General features: G+C 27.8%; 2 protein-coding genes across 4 annotated transcripts in view; both read left to right on the top strand.

Annotated features, from left to right (window-relative positions):
• Nucleotides 1-15,345, top strand: part of LOC145182106 (structural maintenance of chromosomes protein 1A-like) — a 30,175-nt gene extending 14,830 nt beyond the window's left edge. For both annotated transcript variants that reach the window (XM_090080595.1, XM_090080596.1), the window contains exons 13-37: nucleotides 82-224; nucleotides 547-609; nucleotides 811-1,002; nucleotides 2,001-2,103; nucleotides 2,638-2,769; nucleotides 2,946-3,097; nucleotides 3,178-3,373; nucleotides 3,591-3,659; nucleotides 4,292-4,381; nucleotides 4,617-4,660; nucleotides 4,748-4,838; nucleotides 4,950-5,066; nucleotides 5,160-5,237; nucleotides 5,359-5,442; nucleotides 5,552-5,608; nucleotides 6,985-7,092; nucleotides 9,324-9,508; nucleotides 10,032-10,139; nucleotides 10,308-10,368; nucleotides 10,457-10,510; nucleotides 10,728-10,777; nucleotides 14,407-14,481; nucleotides 14,698-14,767; nucleotides 14,895-15,005; nucleotides 15,114-15,345. In XM_090080595.1, the coding sequence (XP_089936721.1) occupies nucleotides 82-224; nucleotides 547-609; nucleotides 811-1,002; nucleotides 2,001-2,103; nucleotides 2,638-2,769; nucleotides 2,946-3,097; nucleotides 3,178-3,373; nucleotides 3,591-3,659; nucleotides 4,292-4,381; nucleotides 4,617-4,660; nucleotides 4,748-4,838; nucleotides 4,950-5,066; nucleotides 5,160-5,237; nucleotides 5,359-5,442; nucleotides 5,552-5,608; nucleotides 6,985-7,092; nucleotides 9,324-9,508; nucleotides 10,032-10,139; nucleotides 10,308-10,368; nucleotides 10,457-10,510; nucleotides 10,728-10,777; nucleotides 14,407-14,481; nucleotides 14,698-14,767; nucleotides 14,895-15,005; nucleotides 15,114-15,176 (2,496 nt within the window). In that variant the 3' untranslated portion in view covers nucleotides 15,177-15,345. The remainder of the gene's footprint in view (nucleotides 1-81; nucleotides 225-546; nucleotides 610-810; nucleotides 1,003-2,000; nucleotides 2,104-2,637; nucleotides 2,770-2,945; nucleotides 3,098-3,177; nucleotides 3,374-3,590; nucleotides 3,660-4,291; nucleotides 4,382-4,616; nucleotides 4,661-4,747; nucleotides 4,839-4,949; nucleotides 5,067-5,159; nucleotides 5,238-5,358; nucleotides 5,443-5,551; nucleotides 5,609-6,984; nucleotides 7,093-9,323; nucleotides 9,509-10,031; nucleotides 10,140-10,307; nucleotides 10,369-10,456; nucleotides 10,511-10,727; nucleotides 10,778-14,406; nucleotides 14,482-14,697; nucleotides 14,768-14,894; nucleotides 15,006-15,113) is intronic.
• A 4,328-nt stretch (nucleotides 15,346-19,673) lies between these two features.
• On the top strand, nucleotides 19,674-25,809 carry LOC145189490 (palmitoyltransferase ZDHHC20-A-like). Of its 2 annotated transcripts, XM_090079451.1 has the most exons (11): nucleotides 19,674-19,887; nucleotides 20,058-20,084; nucleotides 20,506-20,600; nucleotides 20,765-20,806; nucleotides 20,931-21,000; nucleotides 21,085-21,154; nucleotides 23,758-23,911; nucleotides 24,351-24,486; nucleotides 24,572-24,698; nucleotides 25,091-25,154; nucleotides 25,363-25,809. In XM_090079451.1, the coding sequence occupies exons 1-10, from the start codon at nucleotides 19,767-19,769 to the stop codon at nucleotides 25,146-25,148; spliced, it is 900 nt and encodes a 299-aa protein (XP_089935577.1). In that variant the 5' UTR covers nucleotides 19,674-19,766; the 3' UTR covers nucleotides 25,149-25,154; nucleotides 25,363-25,809. The 2 variants fall into 2 exon arrangements, with proteins under 2 accessions (XP_089935577.1, XP_089935576.1); XM_090079450.1 differs by lacking the exon at nucleotides 25,091-25,154.
• Nucleotides 25,810-25,972: the final 163 nt, after the last annotated feature.

Below are 25,972 nucleotides of genomic sequence, written 5' to 3'. Positions count from 1 at the left end.
TGCAATTAAATATCTCCTTTAAAGAGTCTGGTATTAGCTATATTAAGTATTGAATAGTGGTTTCTTTGTTTCCTTTCTTAGATTAATCGTGAACAGAAAAGTGATATTGAAAATTTGCATCAATTAAATCAGCGAAAACAAAATTTTGAATCTCGATTAAAAGAACTCAAAGAGGAACGGATCCAGCTACAACAACGAGTCAAAGACTGTTGTGATTATATCATGTAATTTTCTCATAGTTTTTATAGTTCTGTTTATATAGTAAAGTTCATATCACCTTTAAAGTATTTTCTGTATTATATTTTGTGACATTAATAACTAAAGAAATAATATGAAAGCAATAAATATTTTCACTGAAATAACAATACCATATAAATGTAAATAATAGAAAAGTAATTTATGTTAAAAAAAAAAATTTCAGATAAAAGAGTGATGGTTTTTTATGAACTCTTGAGATGTTCTTATTAAGTCATTTTTTTTCTTAAATAAAGATTGTTTCTTTTATAAACTCTAATTAACATAAAAAGTTCTTATTTTCCTCTTTAGGACAAATGAAGCAAAGTCGAGTGAGCTTAATGATCAGTATAATAATCTTGACAAAAGTGTTAAGTAAGTTTCTCCAGGAAGAAAAATTTTTGGCAAATTTTAAGCAAAGAAACTTCCCTAATTTTGCTTTGTTTTCTTATACTGTTGTTTTCTTTTTTAATGTCCAGTTAAACAGGGATGTAAAACATCTATGCAACCTATTTGTAATATCATAAAATCATATTTTAGCTTTTTGAAATGTTTAGTTTTAATTCTCTGTTTTAGTGATGCAAATCAGCAATATAATCAGATAAATGCTCAGTTAGAAGGAGTTGAAGTAGAATTAGGGGAAGCAAAAGCTGACAAAAATGAAGATGCAAGATCACAAGAAAGAGCTGAAACTGTTAAGAAGCTTAAAGAACTTTATCCTGGTGTTTATGGTAGGCTTGTCGATCTTTGTGAACCTGTCCATAAGAGGTAAAAAATTGTTTTAACATATGATTGATTTTTTTAATATCATTATCTTTGTTTTATGAAAGTAGTTAGTTGTGTTAGTTGTGATCTCAAACATAAAATTGCAATGACTGTAAAATACAGCATATGTTTAGATAACATAAACCTTTGTAATCTTGCTTGATCTTTTGTAATTAGATCCTTTAAGCTATAGCAGGAGTAACAGATTAATCTATTCCATTTCATTATTACCATTTAAAAAATATATTAAATCTTCAACTTTTAAATTTCTATATTGTCATAATGACATTGAATCATTCAATGATTGTTTTTTTCAATGTGTAGTCTAATATCTGTTCTTCTCTGGAAAAGAACTCCTTTTTCATTCTTGTACAGTGATATTTAAAACTTCTTTTTTTCATTCTTGTACAGTGATATTTAAAACTTCTTTTTTTCATTCTTGTACAGTGATATTTAAAACTTCTTTTTTTCATTCTTGTACAGTGATATTTAAAACTTCTTTTTTTCATTCTTGTACAGTGATATTTAAAACTTCTTTTTTTCATTCTTGTACAGTGATATTTAAAACTTCTTTTTTTCATTCTTGTACAGTGATATTTAAAACTTCTTTTTTTTTTGCAACTTGCATGAGCAAAAAAAAGTTTGTTTCATTTAATTTTTTTTAATTTTTTTTTATAATTGAACTATCAAAGAGATGAAATGATTTTCAGAGATGAAAGGATTAGTTATCTAATATATTAAGACAGTTCTTTTAACTAATTAAATACAGCCTACCGAGTCTGTTTCCATTCATAGTTAAGAAGTTAAGATTTGGGTAAAATATGAGGCTTTTTTAAAGTATTCTATAGTTGTATATTTTAATGATTGCAATGAACTTAAAAAGCTTGACATTAAAGAGTGGAAGTGGATAATATATTCTAAATTTTGTAATCATTTAATTTATATGTAAATGTTTTTGATTGCTTTAAAAACTTAATCTACTTTTCTATAAATCTATGAAGGTATGCAATTGCAATTACTAAAGTACTTGGTAAATATATGGATGGTATAGTTGTTGATACTGAGAAAACTGGTAGAGAGTGTGTTCAGTATATGAAAGAACAGGTAAATGAACATATTTTCAAACAATTATTGAATTCATAATTCAACAGATAGTCATTATTTAAGTTTATTATTTTATAATTTTTTTCAATTTTTTTTTTTTTTTTTAATTTATTTGATTAAATCTAAAATCTTATACAACAATTGTTTTTTTTTTTTTTTGTTTTTTTTTTTGATTTTTAAAGATTATTTAGTTTTTGTGGTTTTTAGATTCAAAATCATAAAAGTATTAATCAACACTTAAAACCAAATGCTAGAATTATCATTAAATGATAATTCTACTGCTTGAATTTTAAATAAAGAAAAAAATTAAAATAAAGTAGTATATTTTTACTTTTTCAAATCTTCTAAGTACTGACTAATTAGAATTCAACACCTAGTGTATGAAATGCAAACTGCTGTGTTTACTAAAATTAGATGTTTCAGAGTGGTTTTAATTGTTTTCTGAAAAACTTTGTAAGCTAGGCTAAAGGTTTTACAAGTAACCTAACAATATATTTCATTAAAAAAAAAGAATAAATGGTGATGATTATCTAGAGCTTGCATCGTGAAACATTTATGCCTCTTGACACCTTGAAGATCAAATCAACGAATGAACAATTGCGTGAGATTGGGGGCTCAGCTAAGCTAGTGATTGATGTCATTAAATATGATCCCTCTTGCATAAAAGTATACTTTTACTAGTTTAAATTTTTTGTTTAGAAAGTAATTTTAAAAAGTTCATTTAAACAGCTTTAGTAAATTAAGGAATGAAATAATAAGATAAAAATGTTGTAGGTGAAATTTTTGTTTCTAATTCTTTCAGCACTTTTATGACCTTTTCATGTTTTTTAAATGTTTTTTAGAAAGCCTTACAATTTTCTTGTGCAAACTCTTTGGTATGTGACACAGCAGAAGAAGCACGCCAAGTTGCTTTTCGTGGTTCAGAGCGAAGAAGAACTGTTTCAATTGATGGCACTATGTTTGAAAAATCAGGAGTCATATCTGGTGGATTGGGGTAACATTTTTATATATAGAAATGATTACCCTAATAAGCAATTAATGAAGATAAAAAACTTTCATATAACAATTGTTTAGCGCTGTTAAAATACGAGCTAAGCGCTGGGATTCAAAGAAGATTGATCAGTTAAAACAAAAGCGTGATGAATATCAAGTTGAATTAAAAAAATTGCAAGGAGAAAGGCGAAAAGCTCCAGGGCTTTTAGAATTGAGGTCTCTTATTCAAGGTCTTGAGGCAAAACTAAAATGGACTAAGCGAGATAAAGAGACCATCGTAAGTTTTCTATCTGTTGTTTAATTGGAATAATCAAATGACTTAAAAAATGATATAAGATAATAATAGTTAAAATGATCCAAGTGAAAAAGTCATTCATATTTGTGCACTTGTTGACTTGCACCACTTGAATGTAGGTATTTTGCTTGTTGCAGTATAAATGGTATTTTTTTATAAGAGCATTTGTTTATATTTCTAACTGTTATAATATCTCTAGGAAAACCAAACAATGGCTCGAAATGAACGTGAAATGGAAGTTATTACTTCAAAAATAGAAGAGATTCAAGTAAGAAAGAAGCTCTTGAGATCAGATAAATAATTCCTCTACTTTTTTTTTGGTTACCATATTGCCTTACAGCATTTAGTGGCACTGCAACTTAAAGCATTAAATTTTGATGTTGTAATTAAGTATTAAAAAATTTTATGAACTTTAATTAGGCTACATAAGTTTGTATTTTTTTCATTAATAATGGAAATACTAACCACTAATACTTAAATTATATTTTTGTTTTGAATAAAAAATATTTTAAAATACATAGAGACTGCACTACTTGCCTGGCGTTTAAATCTTTTTTAAAAAAATTTAATGATATTCTGCAAGATTTAATGTCAATTTACTTGAAAATCTAATTGTCATAAAATTAAATTTAAATCTTCAAGTAAATTGACATTGGTTCTGCAAAATTTGTCAATAAATTTGAAATAAATTCTTTCAGCAATGGAAAAGTAATGCAGTACTAAAATATTTTATACATTCCATTCATTAAAACTTAATGATATTAATTTAAATGCTGCAAGGCACTATGATACTTCTTTGGTATCAACTTTTTTATTACATCATTAGTATGCTATTACTATAATAATTCCCATGGGAATATTATGTTTTTATCCTCTTTTTTTTTTCATATGCATATGTAGCCCGACATAGTGAACTTCACAGATTTAGTTAGTAAACGTGAAAAAGAAGTGAAAAAAATAGAGAAAGAAAAGAATGTTGTTGAAGATCAGGTAATTAAATCTGTTAAGATGAACTTTTTAAAATGCTAGCTTTTTTTTCTATTTCAAAGCTACATATGTCCATGTATTTAGCTTAAATATGCCAGTATAAATATCAAAAATGATATATATACAGTTATACTTAACTACAGAAATCTATGTAAAAAAAATTTATGTAGATTGCTGCGTTTATGAGAAAGTCATCGCATATGTTGCTTTGTATTTTATCTTTTTGTATTCATCACAGATATTTGCTTCTTTTTGTGAACTAATTGGTGTGGAAAATATAAGGTGAGAAGAATTATTTAACAATTTACTAATATACAATAAGATACAGATACTTAGAAATGGATTTTATAAACTATAACTACTTTTCAGACAATACGAAAAAACACAATTAGTTGCACAACAAGAGAAAACTGAAAAAATACTACAGTTTCAAAAACAAGAAGGGAAATTGCAAAATCAGGTATGACTCTGGGTCATTTTGAATATTATTTTAAAAACTCATAATGGAAGTGTTAAAGTTGAACAATACCTTGTTTTTAATACCTTGAATTTTCTCTTTTTTTTTATTTAGATTGATTATTTAAAGTCATGTGACCACACAGAACAAATGAAAAAATTAAGTAAAAAACTGAAAGATAGTGAAGAAGAAATAGAAAAGTTAAAAGCTGAAGAAAATAAACTGCTCAAGGTTAACTATTGTTTGATGGTGATGTTCAAATATATTACTGAAAAAATTTAATTGCTCAAAAGACTTTCTGTAACACTTTTTTTATCTATTAAGGAAATAGATCAGGATTCTGCTGAGTTGGACAAGTGGCGGTTAGAAGTAAAAGTTTTAAAAACTAATGCTGATGAGAAGGTGAAGCATTTGCAGGGTTTTGAAACTAACTCGGGTTTTTGTTCATGAAGTTCATGAAGAAATTAAATATTTGTGCTTTGTTACTGTTGCTTTGTTTGGTTTCAATTAAGTTATCTTTCAGGATGCAGACATTAAAGAAGTAAAGAAGCTATTAAATGTCATTTTAAAAGACGAAAGTTCAATGGAAAAGAAAAAATCTTCCAAGGTATACTCAATAAATTTGATCTAATGCATCTTTATTAATACTTTTATCAGAATCAAATTGTGGGTAGTATTTAAGTTTTTTTTTTTTTTTTTTTTTTTTTTTTTTACAGGAAAGACAAATTGAAGAAAAACGGAATGACAGACATAGCCTTCTTAAACAATGCAAAGTATGTGCTTGTTTTCCAGATATACAGTCAAATAAAAGCAATATTTGCAGACCTTGGCCTCGAGTATTAAGTTCTTGTCCTTAAGGGTGCTGTTAAAGTTTATTATATTGTTGTTACAGTCAACTATGATGAAAAATGTTTAAGTTTCCATATTATTGTTATGGTTCTAATTTTTTTCCCAGTTTGGTTTTGAACATTTAATCTTTTTTAATTTGAAGATTTTAATTTAGAACAAAGTTGGAAGTATCAGTTATTTCAATTTTCCATATATTGAAACAAATTTTGTTCTAAATTAAAATCTTTAAAAATTTTTTGTAAAAAAAAACTGTTATTTTAGGGTATTTAGAAATATTTTAGCTTTAAAATGTCTTTCAACTGTTTCTTTAAACTAACAAAGAAGCAATTTAAACCTTCAAAGAAACAATTGATACGTGATATTTATTGATATGCAATGTAATGCTGTTGATTGATTTCTTATTTTTAAGATATCAATTAAGACATAAGATATTACATTGCATATCAATAAAAAATTTTATCTGATAGTTTTTATAGTATTATATTGTTCATGATGTTATTTATATTTTATTTAAAATTTGATCATCTGAGATGTCTTAAGTTAATATTAAAAAAAATACTGCAAAAAAAGAACATTTATCTGAAAAGAATACAACTTTCCTGCCTCTCTTACAATAAATAAATTCCAACTCTTAAAGACACTAGAAAAAATTACACTTAAAAATCACACGTTTAAGCACATTTTAAAAGATTTTTTGTGGTCTGGCCTATTCACTCCAGTTGAGCAAGTTTTTAGTTAGTGAATTGTTAATGCATCTGCATAGAGCTCGAATGGGAGACAAGATGTTTGAAAACCTATTTTCTTTTTAATTTGACTCATTTGGACTAATACTTAATTTTATAAGAATTATGTAAATTAAAGTCATTTTTTAAATAACACTTTTTAATCTTGGTAAGATCAATTTTTTATAAGCTTTCTGTTCAATTTTCTATCAAATTGTTTGTCATATAGAGAGGTTCTTTATTTAAATAGTTGTTAGTGGTTTCAATGTGTGCTCATATGCTAAGCAAGTAAAAATTGTAATGAATAGGCTTTTTTTTTTAAAGTAGCTTTTTTCTGTCTTGTTTAAATTGGTAACCAAGAGAACACATTAAATAGAGGTTTTGTTAGCTTCTATTTATTAAAACATATTGAGAATTGCACAAGCTTTGACATTGTTGCTGGAGTTCACGGCCTGATTACATCTTTTTTTGTGTATGTTTGTGTGATCACTCTTATATTTTATTTTATATAACTTAAAATTTTTCTAAATTTCTTTATAATATTTATTATTTTTATCTTTTTAAATTTTGAAATATAGATGGAAGACATTACAATCCCATTTAAAAAAGGTTCTATGAATGATATTGAAGCATCTGGAACCTCTTCAAGTCAAACAGAAGATGAAATAGAGGTGCAAGAAAGCCAGGTGTCTTTATTGTTGTTGTAAACTTGGTTTGTGTGTGTATTTTAGGTTAAAACCAAATTTAATTTTGTTGCTGTTTTAAAAATCATCAACAAGTTGATATTTGCTTGCATGAATCATCTGTACATTTTTAAAAATTTATAAAGATAATGCAAACATTATCATTGGGCATTTCACCGGAATTTCGGTAAATTTTTATCCCATTACCAGTAATTATCGGTTTTTACCAATATTTAAAAAAAAATTTTATATTGAAAAAATGTCTTTCCTGAATGATGATCTATTGTGAGTACTTTTGTGTTTCTTGTTTGCGAAATTTGGAATTAAATGTGTGAAATAAAATAAAGAATTATTTATTAAATCATTAATTAATGAACAAATAATTTCTACATTGAAACCTTTTACAACATTTATATTTATTTGAAATATGAGTATTGTATATTTATTAACAGTCTTGTATGTTAAAATGTTTTTGACTGATTAATTTTTAATTCAATAACAAAGAAATATGTCAACCAAAAAGTCTCTGTTTGGGATGACATTCAAAATGTGGTCAAGAATCTGGCATGTGTAATTTATGTAAAAAGAAATTTTTTGTGGAAATGAAAAAAGAAGTAGCTCATGATTTACATGGAAAACATATCAGCTTGACTGCTGATGAATACACATGTGTGAATGTGAGGAAGCACGAAAGAAATTGTGTAAATACACATGTGTGAATAATCAAAGGTTACTAAATTGTCAATGTCTATTTGGAAGGAAAATCTTACAATTTAGGGTTGATTAAAGTAGATGGTAGCCTTCCATTTGAAGAGGCTAGAAAGTTACTTTCAATAAAGCTAGATGAAATTTGTCTAAATTGGGAACAAGTGGTTTGTCTCACAACAGATGGGGCATCTGTTATGATAAAACTTGGGAAGATATAGAGGAGGAAGAAGAAAATGATATTGATTCAAATGCACCTATTGTCCTAGAAGAGACTGAATTGAATCCTAGAAACTTAGCTCCAGATATTCAAGTTTTTATATCCAAAGTCAGATATATTGTAAGAAAATTTTAAAAATCCCCTGTAATAATGAGGCACTAGCCTCACTCAAGTTCTTTTAATTCTCTGGTTTAACTGCTGTAGTATCAGCATTCACTCAAGATTTAATGAGCAAAATATTTATTGAATAGTATCAAATAGATTACACCATGCTCAAAATTAAAGACAGAGTTTTAATGAAAGTTTTCAAAAGTTCAAGTTTGCAAACTGTTTTGATTTTACAGTGATTTTTTTAAGTTATAATAGTTATTGAGTAAAGATTAGTAAATTATTTTTCCAAATTTGCAACTGGGAAAGTATAATACATGAAGTATATATATGTAGTATGTATATGTAGTATGTACATGCAGTATATACATGCATGTATGTACATGCATGTATGTACTTGTTATACTTGTATCTAATTACATACATACATACATACATACATACATACATACATACATACATACATACATACATACATACATACATACATACATACATACATACATACATACATACATACATACATACATGTACTTGTAGGAAAGTATAATGCATGTAGTCTTACTTTTAAAGGAAAAGTTTAAAAATATATTGTAGAATTATATTTAAATAGTTTTTTACAGACTCATGATCAATGAAAAAAAATTTTTTTTTAACTAAGCATTAATAAAAAGTTTTTAGAAATTTCAGAGAAAAATTTAATATCTTTCTTAATTTTCTTTTTTTACATAATAAAGTTACTCCCCAATTTTAAGTTCTGACACTTGTAGTATGACATGGCCTAATTTATAATCTGAATTAACCATAATTTTTATGAAATTTGGTGCTGCCAAAATAACTGTTATTTACATTGTTAACTCTTATTGATCATTTAGTTTTTTAAGAATTTAGTTTGAATATCAAGACTTTGATGCACTTATATTTATTTCTCTGAATGTAGACTGCTGTTTTAACAAAGCTGTCACAAAAAAAAAAACAATAGTTTTTCTGTAAATTTGAGCAAAAAGATTATATCAGTAAAAAAGATACCCCTTTTTTTACTGATAAAATCGCACAACAGTTCTCACAATATTTTTTGTCAATTTTTTCATTACATTTAATAAAGCTTATCATAAAACAATTTGAATTAGTTATTGTTTCCTACATTAATTAGTATTAAGTAATATGAAGTATCATTAATGAATATTGTCTTATTTTTCAGAGTTCTCGAACATACCACAAAGATTATTTACTCATCATTGATTACAACAATTTAAAAGATGATTATAAAGATTTATCTGATGAAAATGAAATTAAAAATTTTCAACAAGAACTAACATCTACCATCACCTCACTTGAAAGCACACTCTCACGTATTATTGCACCAAATATGAAGGCTGTTTCAAGGTAATTTATTATATTGTGATGACTTTATTAAATTATGGGCTAGTTTTTCTCCAAATGTATCTTCCTGTGTCATTCTTAGTTTAATGCAGGAAAGATATTTGGCATTTGTATTATGCAATAAATATTTACAATTGTAAAGCATTAAGTTAAAATATGGTTCAAGAAATCATATTGCAGAAGATTATTTTTTGAAAAATTATCAATGAAATAAAAAATGATTTTGTTGAACCATATTTTTTAATTTAAAACTATTTTTTAGTTTTTGGTTTTAGTTGGAACAAGAAAATATTTTTTGCGTAATGCTATTTTGTTTATTCATGTCTTATGCAATAAATATCTTCATGATACCATTAATTTAATTCTTAAATTATAATTTTCTTATAATGTTCTTTATTTATATTTGTAATAGAGATTGTTTATTTACATTTAAGCAATAGTTTTTCTATTATCAAAATGAATGTTTTTCATTACTCTTTCTTTCAAGCATCCAAAAAAACCTAAAAAGAGAATATGCATTTTTTAGATTAGATGAAGTTCAACATCGACTCAAGGAAACAAATGAAGAGTTTGAAAGTAGCAGAAAGCGTGCAAAAAAAGCCAAAGCTGAATATGAGGCAATACAAAAAGAAAGGTGAATCAAATTCTGTATCTTATATAAATTAAACTTATAGCTTGACATTCAAAATTAAAATTTGGTTTTAAAAGAAATTTAACTTAAGTTTAGGTAGATTATATATTTTTGACTTTTGCAGATTATATTGTATCATTTCATATATTTTACATATGTATGTTTTTTTAGATATGACAAATTCATGGATGCATTTGAGCATGTGTCTCAGAAAATTGATGAAATATACAAAGTACGATTTTTTTTGTGTTATGTTTTCTTCTTTTTTATCCTACAAAATAAAACTCAATTTTGTGCATTTTTATATTTTTACCTGTTAGGAGTTATCAAATAATTCTAGTGCGCAGGCCTTCCTTGGAGCAGAGAATGCAGATGTATAAACTTATCTTGATTTTTAGTACTTGTTTAGCATATATAATTTTTGCCTGAATAACTTTTATTTGTCGCACGAGTGCTTTTTTCAAATTTTCAAGAGATAAAAATATTTCATTAAAAAGTTATTGTTGAAGGGTTTTGTTTTTCTTTTCATAATGTTCTGTATTTATATTTAAGTGTTTTTTAAAGGTGTTTAGCTGTTTTGATTATTTTTAGGAGCCATATCTTGAGGGAATCAGTTATAACTGTGTTGCACCTGGAAAAAGGTATAACCTTTACTAGAAAATAATTTTTGTGTTTTAATTGCTGAACATGTTATATATATATATATATATATATATATATATATATATATATATATATATATATATATATATATATATACAGTCAGAGAAATAAGTATCCAAAAAAAACATTTTATTGTGAAAAATAAACTTTGTCAGGTTTTTTTCAGAAAAACATGTTTTTGATAAATACTTTTATAATTATTCTAAAAGCAAATTTAATCACAATTTTATATAGCAAAAAAATTAATCAACGGTAATTAATTTGCGTTGCTAAAATTTAACAATTCTTGAAGGAGTGTTAAAACTTCAATGAAAAATAATTATCTGAACATGTTATTTTGTAAAAAAAGTTTTTAAATCAATAGTTTTAGAAATATTGTTGTTTTACAACAAGTAATTTTTAATAATTGAGTGTTATTTTTTTTTAAATTTATTTGATTTACCATTGATATCATCAAGTATGGGAGTTAAAATCAAGGAATGGTCCCAAGCTCACAGCGCCATTTGGTTATTGATTTGTTCAACCAATGTTCCTAATGCCATTCCAGTCAAAAAATAAAGCGACTGGAATGGCATTAGGAACTATCAGCGATCTGATTAAAAAGTGTAATATGTTTGGATATGTGCAAAATCAGCCAAGATTTGGAGCTAAGGGTAAAACAACATCAAGAATAGATTGACAAATTGTCAAGATGGTGCAAAAGAACCGCTTTTTATCAGCGCCAAAAGTGTCAAGCCTCCTTGAGAAAGATTTTGGGTTACAAGTGAGCTCATGTACTATTTGAAATCAATTGAAAGAAAGTGGATTCAAAGCAAGAGTTCCAATCAAGAAACCATTCCTTTCAAAAATCCATCAAAAACAAATACTTGCATTTGCTAAAAAATATCTAAATATGCCGGTATTATTCGAAATTTAATCTTGTCAAGTCTGATGGAGCTCAAAAAGTATGGAGAAAAAAAGCTAAAGCATTCACACTCAGTTGTATTCAAGGCACAGTAAAATTTAGTGGAGGCAATGTTATGGTATGGGGATCAATGGCTTGGAACGGAACAGGTAAGCTGGAGTTTATTGATGGAATTTTGGACTCAGAGGTTTGTGTTTATATTCTCAATTAAAATCTTCTGGCTTCAACTAAATAACTGCGATTAGGAAAACATTCTATCTTCCAGCAAGGCAATGACCCTAAACATACGTCAAAGAAAGCAAGAGTTTTTTTATCCAAAAGCAAATTGAGTTACTTGAATGGCCAGCGCAAAGTCCAGATCTCAATCCAATTGAACATCTCTGGACTATTCTGGATAAAAAATGTGGCACACGATGTCTAAAAAGAAAAGAAGAGCTAAAGATCATGCCCCAAGAGCTTGGGCTGATATTGACTCAGATATGACAAAGAAATGAGTTAAATCAATGCTATGTCAACTTGCAGAAGTCATAAAAACTAAAGGCGATCCAACTCAATATTAAAATTTTGTCTAAGACATGGTAATTCACTCATTTCACATAAGTAGGTACTTACAAACCCATTATCAATACATTGTCAAATACAAAGATCACTTAAAGTATATTAGAAAAGATCACTAAAAAAGTATTTTAAAATATCTGCATCAAATAAGATAACACCAGTGTTAACAATTCAGAGAATTAATTTAAATTATAATACACAAAAAAAGAGGTTAGTACTAGTAAAAAAAAATTTAAGCACAATAACACCCAGACCTTTGTCTTAGCAAAAAGTCTAGGTAATGATGGTATCAACTCCTGTTGATACCCTCACTTCTAAAGTGAGGGTGTCAACTCCTTATTATGTAGTCAAAGTATTTAAGTTTTTCAAACACAATAAAACAAAATAATGTTAATATACACAATAATGTTAGCAAACACAATAAAACAAAATAATTAAAATAAAAAAAACTATGATAAATCTAAATTGGCACAACAATAAACATTAGAACTAGTATCTAAAGTTTTATTCCCCACATACTTTTTTGTAATTTATGGATCTCTTTTGCATCAGTTTAACAATACTGCTGCAAATTTTGGTTGGAACTTCTCTCCAAATGGTATCCAGTTCTTGTTTTAGGCTACTCAAGGCATTTATTCTAGTCTAAAGTAATTCTTTCTCTATCCAAGTAGGTTTGAATTTAAATTTATCTTATTTACTTCAATCCAACATGTGAATGTGCAAATTGTGTGGCCATATCTTGTTGAAACTATAAACATTTGTTTCGATCAAGCACTACGTCTGCTAATTGAAATCCTTTCAGTTCTCTAGTATCTCTATGTAGGTGTGTTGGTTGGTTCAACTTGTATTGATATTACACAAACCTTCTCTATTAAAGTTAACAGTAGTGCCAAATATTAACACTCAAACTGCCAACCTGCAACCTTAGTATAGCCAATTACTATAATATTCATATTTTTTTAAAGAGTTTTATTTTTCTCTTTTACTTCAATGTTTGTAAGATTATAAGATTGTTAATTTCCAAGAATTGCGTTAGAAATACTCTGATGCGATTCTCGGAAAATGATAGGAGTATGCAAAATTTTTGTCGCCAAACTTTAATCTTAAGTTAGTTATGCAAATTGAAATATAATCACTGTTTTATACATCATTTAAAAGAGAATTTTTTAGAAAAAAGTTTTAGTGGATTAAAGGTATTTTGTATTTTGAGTTATTGGAACCGAAGCAAACTGTTAATGCTTAACGTTTCTTTAAACAACTAAGACGCTTGAATGAAGTAATCTTAGAAAAAAGAACTGGACCAGGCCACGGAAAGTAAAAAGTCGTATTGCTACATGGCAACACTTATCCACACGCAGCTATGGAAACACAAAATACAATATTTGAACTAGGTTGAGAAGTCATGTCACATTTTGCTTATTCACCAAACTTAGTCCCATCAGATTATTTGTTTTGTTAACCTCAGCGATAATAATCTATTTGGCATTTTTTTTTGTTGCTGATCAAATTTTTGTTGCTTTGCTAACTGTTTTTCGACTCATTTTTATGTATCTTAATTTTCGGATCTTCTCAAAAACTCAACAAAAATATCTTTAATGTGACTCATTATTAGTAATTTCATGTAATTTTTTTTTTGTAGAAAATAACCAAACTAGCATTATTTATTAAAGTACTTATGAACAGTTGGTTTGAAATGAAATACTTTGTGGGTCTATATGATTTTTTTTCTGCATGTTTTTCAATATGCAATCGACAAAATTTGAATCGATAAAAAAGTAATGAACTTGTTATCTTCTTAGTGACGTTGGTTGTAGAGGTACATTTTTCCTGTCATACAAAAAGAAATGCATGTCTTTATCAAATAATGGTTATCTTAATGGATCTTTTTTTTTTTAATATATATGTTCTTTGATATATATTTTTTAATATTTTTTTTTAATATATATTGCACCCAAAGATTGAATGATCTTTCAGCACAAAGTTACTCTCCGTTTGTTGTGAGGTTTTTGTTTCAAACAGATGATAGTATTCCTGATCTTTAAAATTTAAATGGATTCGTCATTTTCATGGCTCTCCATTTTCAATGTCTTTATTATTTATCATTTAAAGCGCACAATTTGATTTTCTAGTAATTTTTTGTTGTAGATTTCGACCCATGGATAATTTATCAGGTGGAGAAAAAACTGTTGCTGCTCTAGCTTTATTATTTGCTATCCATAGGTATGGGAAAAAATATTTTCAAATATATTGACGGTGGTTTTAATTAGTCAAACGTTATTTGTGTGAACTTCAAACTAATTAAGCTAAATATGAAAACTTGCTCTAAAATAAATCAAATTTCCTGCCAACATTTTAAACTTCTTTTCTTTTCGCTAAAGCTTATAAGATTTGAAAGGTTTTTTTTTTTTTAACAACAAACCTTTCTATTTTATTTAGTTACCAACCCTCTCCTTTCTTTGTACTCGACGAAATAGATGCTGCTCTTGATAACACTAACATAAACAGGGTGCGTTTTGCTATATGCACACAATATTTATTAAGCTCATTTTAGATAAAGAATTTATATAATTCTTATATGAATCTATATAATTTATATTGTTATGCGGACTTTAAGTAATTAGTGTTGTTTTTAGGTAGCCAAGTATATTAAAAAACAAACCAAAGATCGTTTTCAATGTATTGTAATTTCTCTGAAAGATGAATTCTACACAAAAGTTGATAGCGTAATTGGGGTGACCGCAGATGTAAGAAACTTCATTTTGATGTGTTCTTTTAAGGGTCGAGTTATGTTTGCAGATAACATACATTACCTATAGTTTCACTTTTTATAATTTTAAAAAGTTTCTTTTTAGCCTGATAAAGACTGTACAACAACGAGCACTCTTACCCTAGATCTAACTCAATTTCCTGAATAATAAATTTAAAAAACGGCAGTTTTCGAGTTTATTGCGCAGTTAATGGAGGTGGCTTCGACTTTTTTTTATTGGATTTTATTTTATTTAGATATTGTTCCTCTCTTGTAATATATTTTTTACGTGTTACAATGCACACAAGGATATTCCTGTAAATAACCGAAAACTAATGTACAATTTTGAATTCCTGAATCGTACGGAAAAGTTTGTATCGTTTACGGACAGCCCCATTGGAACTGAGGAGAAGGGCATATGAGACATTCGGTCACCCGATGACTTTCAGCAACCTTAATGTGCCCTTTTTCTTTTTTGATTCAGTAGAAATTTTTGTCATGAAAAATTTAAGCCGATAAATATCCGTGTATTGTGCATTTGATAAATTCATAAATTGCAGGCTTATCGTTGTTCACTTTTTCCTGTTTAATTCTCTAAGAGCAAATGACCGTACTGATGTTATTTTTAAGTGACACTTGATGGAAGAATATTTGAGAATATTAACTGCTGAATTTTATGCTATACTGTAAAATCACTTAATTCTGATTCTAATTAGTCTTTTATATAGCGTTATTTTTAAAAACATAAAAGTATGTAATACTATCTTAATTTAACGATGAAAATTTTTACAGGGTACGGCAGCGATTCGCGAACTTTTTAGGACATTTTTAAAAATGAACTTTTATATGACTAAAAAAATTTACTCATGGAATATTAACATAGACAGCTCCAAGCACGGGTAATGGATTATTTAAGTGACTTGACACTTGAGTGGGCCTTTTTACAAGTCTTATTCTTAACTACGCTTCACACACTAGTCAAGGGGATTCAGGTCAGGACTGGATGATGGTTGAAAGTTTTTGGGCTAGAAATTAACCACGTTGTCCTAAAGATAATATTGTGTTTTTCATGACAGGGTCCATTGCTTGTTAAAATATGCAATTGTCTTCTGGGAATGTCTTCTTTAGCCATGGCACCACATAACTTTTGAGTAAGCTGATATACACATCTAAGATAACTTTTTCTCTTTAATGTAGATCGGTGGACACTTCTCTCTATTAGAAGCGATGTTTGCTAGCATTATGACGGACTGAGGGTCCTTGATGGTGACACAGTTGGTGCTTGTCACCCTTCTGCACTATGAATTTGTCATTTTGCTTATTGATCATATAGTCAACACTAAAAAGTTTTTTATTAGAGAAAATTTTAACTGTTGACGAAGCGTGGCTTTTCAGCTGATTCAAAAACGTCTTTCATCGCTCTTGTCTTAAACCTTTTAGCCTTTCTATCAAAAGTAGGCATGTAGGTCAGGCCACACTGTCTTATCCAAGTGTTTTTAGAGTTCCTCTGACTGTCCTCTCATAACCTTTGAACAGTTTTACTGTCTTTTTGATGAGCATAGTTGGATTTTTTTCAACATGCTTTTTAAGCTTTTCAGTGAACTTTTTATCAACTTTTTTGCTCCTTAGAGAGGACAGTAGAATTTTTTTCTACTTGCTTTTTAAGTTTTTCAGTCCAACTTTCATCAATTTTTTTTATCACTGGAGAGGGCATTTGGGCACTCTCAGCATTATCACGTTTTTTTACATGGTGAAAAGTAGGTTTAGACGCTCCAGAAATACGAATCACTTAATTTACAGGTAAAAACCGTGTTTATTAAGTTTGAAACTTCAGTTCTTTTGATTTCCATTGTAAAACTTAATAACTAAACTGTTTTTTTTTTTTCACAATTTCATTCAAATTTAAGACGTTTATTAAACATTAAACAACAAAAACAAAATTTGGGAATCTGTTATTTACATCACGAAACCAAAAATTAGTCCGCAAATCTTTGCCGCACCCTGTATCAACTAAGTAAACCAGCTAATGTAACTTTTCGTTAAAAAAAATCTAAAAATACGAGTTTTTTGCAAAAAAAAAAAAAAAGTTTAAGAAAAATATTTTTTTATCACATCAAAAAGCCGCTTTATGTTATCATAGCTAAAATTTACTAAATTTTAAAAAGTTGAAGGGACCTTCTGGTGTTTGTAAATCAAGTCAACTAACGTTCATTAACTACACAAGTTTAACGAAAAGTAATCATCATTAAACTCGTGCATGAATGATAAAGGTTAGCAAAATTAGTTTATAAATTTATTTATTTAATTAAATTGCTAAACCATAACTGAAGTCATGTAAGAAATTTTCAAATTCGATGTTATTCTAGAGAAGCAATAGTTGCATATGGAATGCCGCCATCACTAGTTGAGAACCCGGACTTCATCGAGTTTGCAGCCACCAGAACGTAATGTTTATCTGATGTTTCTTTCAATCTTACTTTAACCAGAAGCTACGAGCGTCAAGTTTGTATCAATCAATCTTCATGTATGGATAGATCATCGATACCAGATTTCTAGTAGTCACAGTTCATACGTTTGGCCACTGTAAATACCTGATTATGCGGCTGTTACGTATATCTGTAATAATTGTGTCATTGATCAAAGTCAAGAAAATGGTAGATACTATTACTAATAGTGGATCCAAGTTGAAGAAAACTGCAGAGACTTTCAGGGCATTTAGAATTCGCATTAACAAAAAATACGTTGAAATAGAAGATAAAGTAGGTCATTTGAAAAATTTAAATAAAGTTATAATTTAGGGTGATCTTAATATAGATTAAATACATATTGATCTTCTTTAGATCCGTGTTAGCAGCTGACCTTTAAGGGGGGATTAGGCAACATTTCTTTAACTAAAGAGTTAAGTTAATGTTAAGTTAATGATGGGGAAATGCGTGAAGACAGCAATCTGTTACTAGAGAAAAAAACTGAACCTGTTTCAAGTAAAAATGTGGCTTTAAAATGCAGCATTTTAATTTAATGAATACCATTTTTAATTGAGCTTGGACAATGTATTGAGGCAATATTCTAGCAGGCTGCTACTATTTTTTGCTGGAATTTTGAATCTTGAAATCTGCTCTTTTTTCGTCATTTTTGTATAGAATTAGGTTAAGTTAAAATAATTGAAAATTTAGCTCTCAGTTCGTCCACTATATACTCCTAATTCTAAATTTGAAAGCTATTCAGCACAGCTTATTTATTATTATCAAAATTATAATTTAAAACTTAGTTTTCAAAGCTTTAATTTAAAGCTTAAAAAAAAAAATATTAACTTTTGTTTTATACTTAAGTACGCGATTTGAAGACGAGAGTTACAAGTTATGTTAAGAAGTCATGTGGAGAGTAGGAAAGGCAATATCATGTTAGGTTTGAACTTAAGTTATAAATTTTGTCATCTAACTAGCACGTATTCAATGAAGCAAGTGCATGTGAACAAGTAAAAACTTGCGTCATTTCACAGTAAGGGTTGAGTCTTGGAGAAACCGCTACGGACCGCAATTCATTTTATAAGAACTTTTACTTTTTTTTTTAACGTTTTGTTGCATAACGGTTTTTCATTAAAATTTAAGTTTATAATTTCGCAACAAGAATACCAGTTTTTTAATAACAAGTTCTCAGTTTCTTTAAGGTTCTAGTCAAAAATTCTGATTCACATTCTGCAAATATTCACATTACTGTTAATGACTGAGTTCCCAAGGGTTTATTTACAAGTTTGGTTTTTAGGGTTTTTTAATGGAGGTTTATTCAATAGTGGGTACTTACTCTTTCAAGGAAAACTCAAAACAAAAAAAAGTATTTCTAATCTAACTCAAAAATTACATTTCTTTAATTTCATCCTAATTTTCGTCGTAGTCAATGATCAAAATCTGATGAAGTGGCGTCAAAAATCTTTTCTCTATTAACCAAAAAGGGCCAATATTCAACTTCGTTTATCAGCAGCCTCATTTCATTTAACATTGTGTTACCATTTTTGCAAGGCTATCCTTTCAATAGTCAGAGTCCTTATTTTGGTCATTTACGATAAACAAGTTTCCAATCGTCATGAGAAAATTTCTCAGAGCTCCTTAATGTTGATAGTTTATCAGCTTTTAAGTAACTAATGAGATTGGGCAAAAAAAGAGCGTGTGTAGCGTTAGTCTGTGGGTAGGGAGTGGGATACATTACTGTTTACGTTCTTCTTCTGGACCCTCCTCATTTAACGTCCAAAGATAAAACATATTTGATCTGTTATGAAAATTCGGAGATAAGAGACCAATCAACATCATTTTATTATTTCTTTCTAAAGATTGACATGATTTTCAATCGAAATAAAATCTAAAATATACTGGATGTACAATTTTTTTCAAATCAAAACCTTTGTGCGTCAAACCTTTTTGAACCGTTTTATAACTTTTTTGTAAGAATATAATCGTTTTCATTAAACAAAAAGTTATTAAAACATGTTAATAAGTTAGCTGTTGCCTCTTCTTATCAATTTCTGATTCAAAATATTAAAAAAAAAACATCTTTTGTCAGTTTTATATCAAATATGTTCTCAAAACTATTATTCCTGTGTTGTTTTTACTGAGTTAAAAACGGTAACTGCGTCTTTAAGCTGTAATTCTCTCTACTGACCACGGATTAAATTAAAGAAAAATAAAATTTCTCTTCGCACTTGGTATTTTATCATAGCGAATTAATTTTATGAGACAAAAAACTCAATATATTGCTTTTAAATATAATGAGGAAAGGGAAAAACGCGTTTGCCTGTATTTATAAACCATTGGGCTGGTTCCCAGTAATAATTATTAATGCTATTGTAGTTTGGTCTTACTTTGCTTATGTTGTAATTTTATGTGTTGGTAAGATAATTTATCTTTTTTTTTAAAAAAAAAAATCTGTAAAAAGGCTAACCTAAGCTTCTAAGTTTTACAGTTAAATTTTCTCACATTGATATTAACTTTAAATATTCAGTTTTTTTTTATTTCTCTTCTCATTATTTATGTTTTTATTTCTACTTTATATCCTCCAGATACTATTACCAATGAACTTGAAAGAGGTAATTACTTAAATTTAGTAGTTTAAAACCCAAAATACTTAGTATAATTGCAATGACTTTTTTTTCTTAGACTTTATTTTAAAAATTGGATTAATTATTTTAATTTAGCTGATTATAATTAAAGCTCCACTGTTTTGCTATACCACTTTATTACTGTTATAAATTGTATACAATATATCACTATTTTATTAATATAAAGAGTACACTCCATTCTCTTTTTATTCTTTAATGGAACATTAGTAGTACCAAAATATCAATATATGACATTCTCTGCTTCTGGATATACTTCAAGGAAAATTTTTGTCTAGAATATACAGTCCATTAATAAAAAACTGTTTCACTGATTCTAAAAGATTTTATAAATTTTCTTAAGTGATATAAATTAGCCAAACATGTTTTCTATCTTTTGACTTTCTACCAGGATTTTTTTTGGTTTTCTATCATCTATTCTTCGTAATGTTTATGTATTCATATTGGAAATCAATTTTATCACCACCAGGATCTGTACCTAGTCAAGTAGGTGTCTGTGTATCTTTAAAATTTTTTACAGTATACATGTGATATGCTTTTAGTGGCATTTTTTTTTAAAAAAAAAAATTGTTTTAACATTTAATGTTGTAAAAAATAAAATTATTTCTATATTTCTGCCAATATATAAGATTAATAATTCCTTTTTACAGTTTTTCTTTTCAAAAGAAGATTCTGAGCGATATGAGAATTCTGTAAGTTAAAATGAAGCTTTTTTTTAATTTTTAGAATTGCTATTTTTATTATTTAAACTTTAAAAGTAAAACCTAAAGCACTATTAAAAGATTTAGCCCCTTTTTTGACAAATATATATTTTAGGAAAATCCACAAGATGTAGTTAATGAGATTGCAAAGGAATTGCCTGTTGTAACATGGGCTGTTGCAAACTGTATGTTTTATCTATTCTTCTGTGTTTTTTTTTCTTTTTATTCTTGATTATTGATGAGAACTTATCATAAACTTTTTTTGTCAGCTGCACGTTTTTGTGGAGAATGCTATATAATAAAGCCAGACCGTTCCCATCATTGTACTATGTGTGGAAGGTAAGAAAAAATGTGTATATAAGAGAAAAAAAGCAATAGTGTTTATAAAATCAATCATTACAAGAAGAATAAAGAATTGTTAAAATCTACTCTTAACATTATAATTTGTTATAAAGATATTTTACTTATATTTGTTATTTACAAAAAATATTCAATCTTATTTATACTATTTATAAAATAAAAGGAAGACTGTTATCATTCACAGTTATTCCTAAAGGAAGAATTAAGTTTTTTAAAATGGTGGTACTAACTATAAACAAATCCCTAAATTATTATCTCACCAGTCAAAAACTGTATCATATAAATGCTGAGCTGATTGTAAACTAATTTGAGAGCAATTTGAAATTTCAAGCAGTAATAAACTCAGTTGCATTTCAAACTCCATACTTTTAATTACATATTATTTGTTTCAGTAGTATTAGACAATGTGTAGTTAAAATGTAATTAGTTGCAAGTGAATTATAGTTTTTATTGTGATTGACCTGTCTTAATAGTCCTTAGCACTTTACTTACTTAATATGAAAAGTGAACTGCAATTTGTAATGAAGTAGATGAAACTCTTAAATGTGATTGTAATTAAAATAGAAAATAGTTTTTGTTGGCTTTTGCAGAAAAATTGTTTTCATAAAAATATCTTAAATTAGTGATAAAATAAATGATCTGATTAAAATGTTTTAAAATCCTGACTTTTATACACTTAGTTTGAGGTTCTTAACAGCTGTTTGTAATAGTTGAAAATATGCAGAAATACATGAAAAATTCCCTAATTGAGGTAAAGAATAAAAGATTAATAAAGAAATACTAAATATGCCTCATTTAAAAGATAACCATCTTCCCAAAAAAGCCATAAACTGTAAATGAGGCGTGGGAAGATACAGTGGTCTAACCTTCTAATTTTCCCAACTACATTTTATGCAGCCTATCTCCTCTACTACTCAAAAAGTGTACTATTTATAGTATAGTAATATTTGTTAAAATAAAATTAGTTTACATAATCATCTGATTTATAATTTCAGTTCAACTTCTTTTGCTATTTTCTCAGAATTACTTCCAACAGGTTTACACCAGCTTCTCTAAGGTCTCAATTATAAGTTGTTACATCTATCTAATTTAAAAGCATAAAGTCAGCTATTTTAATATTGCCATAAAAAATGATTTTTTAATTTGTCATGTAAGTATTTAAAAAGAACATTACTAACAACTAAATCATCTTAATTTAATTTTTTAACTTTCATTTAAGTCATGTTAAAATGAAAAACGAAAATGAAAAATAAATAGAATTCTATAGAACATCCACAGTTAATAACCATTTTTTTCAAGCAAAATAGACTTCTTAATATTAATTAAATTGTTGAGACTTGTAAAGTTAGACAGGAAAGCCAAATAACATATACTCCATATAAAGCACTTGAAAATGTTTTAGGCTCAGTCAAACTTATCAACTGGACAAGAGTATCAGCTATTCACAAGTCTATTTAGTGTCTACTATTAGGGCGTCAGTATTTATTTGATAATTCCATCTTATTAGAGGACCTATGTGTTAAGGACTGGTAAAACAATTTAAGCTGTTTACAAGACTGCTACTTTTTCATAAGATATATTGAATGAAGAAGCCAGAAAGATATAAAAAATGTACATGAACTTTTTTCAAAATTTAAAATTTTGAACATTTAATAAACCATTTAAATTTTTTTATTCTGAAAAATCTTAAATATATTAACACCATATATTTACTACTGTGGGCAAAAGATAATAGGAAATTTGAATTTGAATTTTTTTTTCTGATCGGAACAAATCTTAAAGTTGGCACTACTGTCACCAACATCTACTCCAAATTACACAACAAAATATTCATTAGTGTTTGAGATGTGTGTCCTTTTGTAAACAGTTAAAAATGAATTTTTCGCTTTTAATTCTGAAGCTATTCAGCAATCCAGTTCCATTAAATTTTGTGTGCATAATGAAACTTTTGCTGTTGAAATGATGAAAAGTGGAGAATTCATTCTTTACCAAGAAAGTCAACCTTTACTTAATGAAGACATTTGCAGAGCTCTTAGCAACAGGGAACTAACTCTTTCATAGCCCTTCAGTACATGTATATGAGTACAGTCTTCTTTTATCGTGTATAGTTGGCTAACTTTATGAACTCTAATTTTTTTTGTATAGCAAAAACTAAAATGTAAATATAAGGATGTTGATTTTATCATGAACCTAGAAAAAAAGCTACAGGCTAAATACTTGGGTATACCTGCATATGCAAACCCCTTGTAGATTTATATGCTCAGGTGTACCCAGTTATTTAGGGTACAAAGCTAAGCTTAAATATGCAAAAAAGAGGTTGTTAGACATCTCTTATTTCAATTCGTCTTCTTCTTTAAACAAATCTAAAATACAAAACATAAAATGCTATTTAAAAATGATCTAAATATTTAAATTGATCTTAAATCAACTTAGGATCTGTTAGGATTTAAAGGAAAAAACTTTTGAAATCTTGATACCTAGACATTTAAGGATTTGTTCATAGTTGTCAGTTCCATTTTAATTAAACCTTTTCATAGTTAAGGTTAGCTATGTATTAATACATAATCTATTAATTTTTGAAGATGTGTATTGAAGATGGACCATCATTGCCCTTGGGTGAACAATTGTGTTGGATGGGGAAATTACAAATATTTCATACTTTTCTTATTTTATGCAATATTATTTACAATGTATGTGGCGCTATCCTCAGCTAAATATTTCATTCAATTCTGGACGGTGAGATTCTGTTAATTGTCAGTTTCTAATGGTTTTAAGAAAAAGATTGGCTCAAGCTGTGTTCTTTTTAATAAGTTTTGAGTTTAGACCCTTTCATGAACTCCTCTATATTGATAAAATGTCTAATTTTTCTTAATGCTTTGCTGAAACAGGATTAATAACTCAGAATATTGATTTACTGCTATAAATTAATCTACTTTTACAAACCCCATGGAAAGTTAATAAAACATAAAAATACAAAAGATTGGGTATTTTCATTTCAAATGTGAATAAATTGTCATTCATTGTTTGTATTGTTAAAATAGATGATAGGTACAGTTAAATACTGTCAGATGTTCATATGTAACTAGTTTAAAATGTTAAATTTTTTTTTACATTATTTTCATTTTGTTATGAAGGTGAAGTTTTATGATGTGTTGATCCCAGATTTTTGTTTTAGGCTCACAGTAGTAAAAAATCTAATAGCGATCTTCATGTGTTATTTCTATTCTTTGTTTCTGCCATGTTTTCTGTCAGTTTGTGGTCATTGTTTGGCTTTCATTTGTATTTGCTATCTAAAAACAGAACAACCTTGGGTAAGTATAAAGTAGTAGTCATGTAGTCTTGTAAATTATAACAAAGGAAATTTTAAAAAATCACTTTTTATTTCACTCATTTTAGAGTCTTTTCGAGCTCCATTATTCCATTATGGGCCAGACAAAGATGGCTTTAATCTTGGAACTATGAACAATATTCGACAAGTTTTTGGAAACATTAAGTGGAAATGGTGTTTACCAATTTTTTCAACGTAAGTTTTTTTACTTTTTGTTAATTGCAAGTTGTTATTCTTTGGGAACTTTGATTTATTCTTGTTCAACATTGCATAGATTTTTTCTTGTTCGACAGGAGGACAGATTCATTATTTTATTAAGTTAGCAACGATGATTTCTAGTTTATGTTTAGTTCTTAATCACTGCTGTTACTTTATTCTTTATGTCAACATTTTGGGTCAAATTAAATGATTAAAAGATATTTTGTTAAAGTAAATGAACTGTTTACAAGCTCTTTATCTTGAGATGTCAAAAAAAAGTAACATTTTTCTAATACCAAGTTGACAGAATTTGTGCCTAATTGTTGTTTCATGAGCACTAAACCTGCATGGGTTAATTATCGTTTCTAGACCTGAGTCATTTTATTTAGTATGGGTGATGGTGTAGAATTCCCTCTTCGTTCAACTACTCCACAGCGATCCATGTAAATTTCGGTAATAAATCATTTGCTATCGACTGTAAACATAAAATGATTTCTTATTATAGCTCAGAGTTTTCTGTTTTAATAGCCTTGGAGCCTTTTAACGAAGTTTGTTCTTTAAAGCAACCAAATGCTAAAAGCATTAAACAACACTTTTTTTAAATATAAAAAGTGCTATTATTCTTTTATATGTTTAATTTAAAATTTCTTTGAAATTTTAGCTTGGGTAATGGTTACGTTTACCTCACATCAAGATCCCGAACTTCAGAAAATACGGGTTTATTGGTCTCGAACAACGATGATGAAGAAGATTCTTTACATTCTCCACACGAACGAAGAGACAATCAACAAACTACAGCTGTTTACACTTCGTCAGCATTTGTTAATGGTGACATTAGTGTTAACTTAAGAGACGTTCAATCAGATGACGATGATGAAGTTGAACTGTTTAGTAAAAGTGAGTTAAGAACATCGCATCGAAGAACAAAGGAAAATATGGGTTGATGATTTTTGCTTCTGCCTGTCATTCATAGGAACAAATGATACTAAGTGATCAATTTAGTTTTTTTTTAACGTAATTTTTATATATATTTTCTATTTGTTCATCTATGAATTGTACATTACCACGATCGAATTTAGAAATGTGAAAAATGATTAAAAAAATTTAACAACATTCCCACACATTTCAAAACAAAGCCGTTAAATGGGTGGTGAATAAATTGTTAATTCTTTTGCGTATCAAGTTGGCTAGTGAACTTAAACGTTTAAGCTGCTATTCTTTTTCAATTGTATTTAAAGTCATTAAAAATACAGCGTGAATAATTGTTTTTA

This window comes from Hydra viridissima, unplaced genomic scaffold, assembly GCF_058129835.1.
Source record: "Hydra viridissima isolate aposymbiotic clone 2 unplaced genomic scaffold, HvirCarnegie_v1 scaffold_2, whole genome shotgun sequence".
Lineage (NCBI taxonomy): Eukaryota > Metazoa > Cnidaria > Hydrozoa > Anthoathecata > Hydridae > Hydra > Hydra viridissima.
Note: the sequence above shows the minus strand (reverse complement) of the source record. Positions and strands in the feature narration are given on the sequence as shown.

Bases quoted from the DNA above. Each gene is read 5' to 3' on its own strand.
- LOC145189490 (XM_090079450.1), top strand. From the start codon at position 19,767: ATGAGGAAAGGGAAAAACGCGTTTGCCTGTATTTATAAACCATTGGGC. The intron at 19,888-20,057 runs GTAAGATAATTT...TATATCCTCCAG, and splicing joins TGTTGTAATTTTATGTGTTG to ATACTATTACCAATGAACTT. The intron at 23,912-24,350 runs GTGAGATTCTGT...TTTTTGTTTTAG, and splicing joins ATTTCATTCAATTCTGGACG to GCTCACAGTAGTAAAAAATC.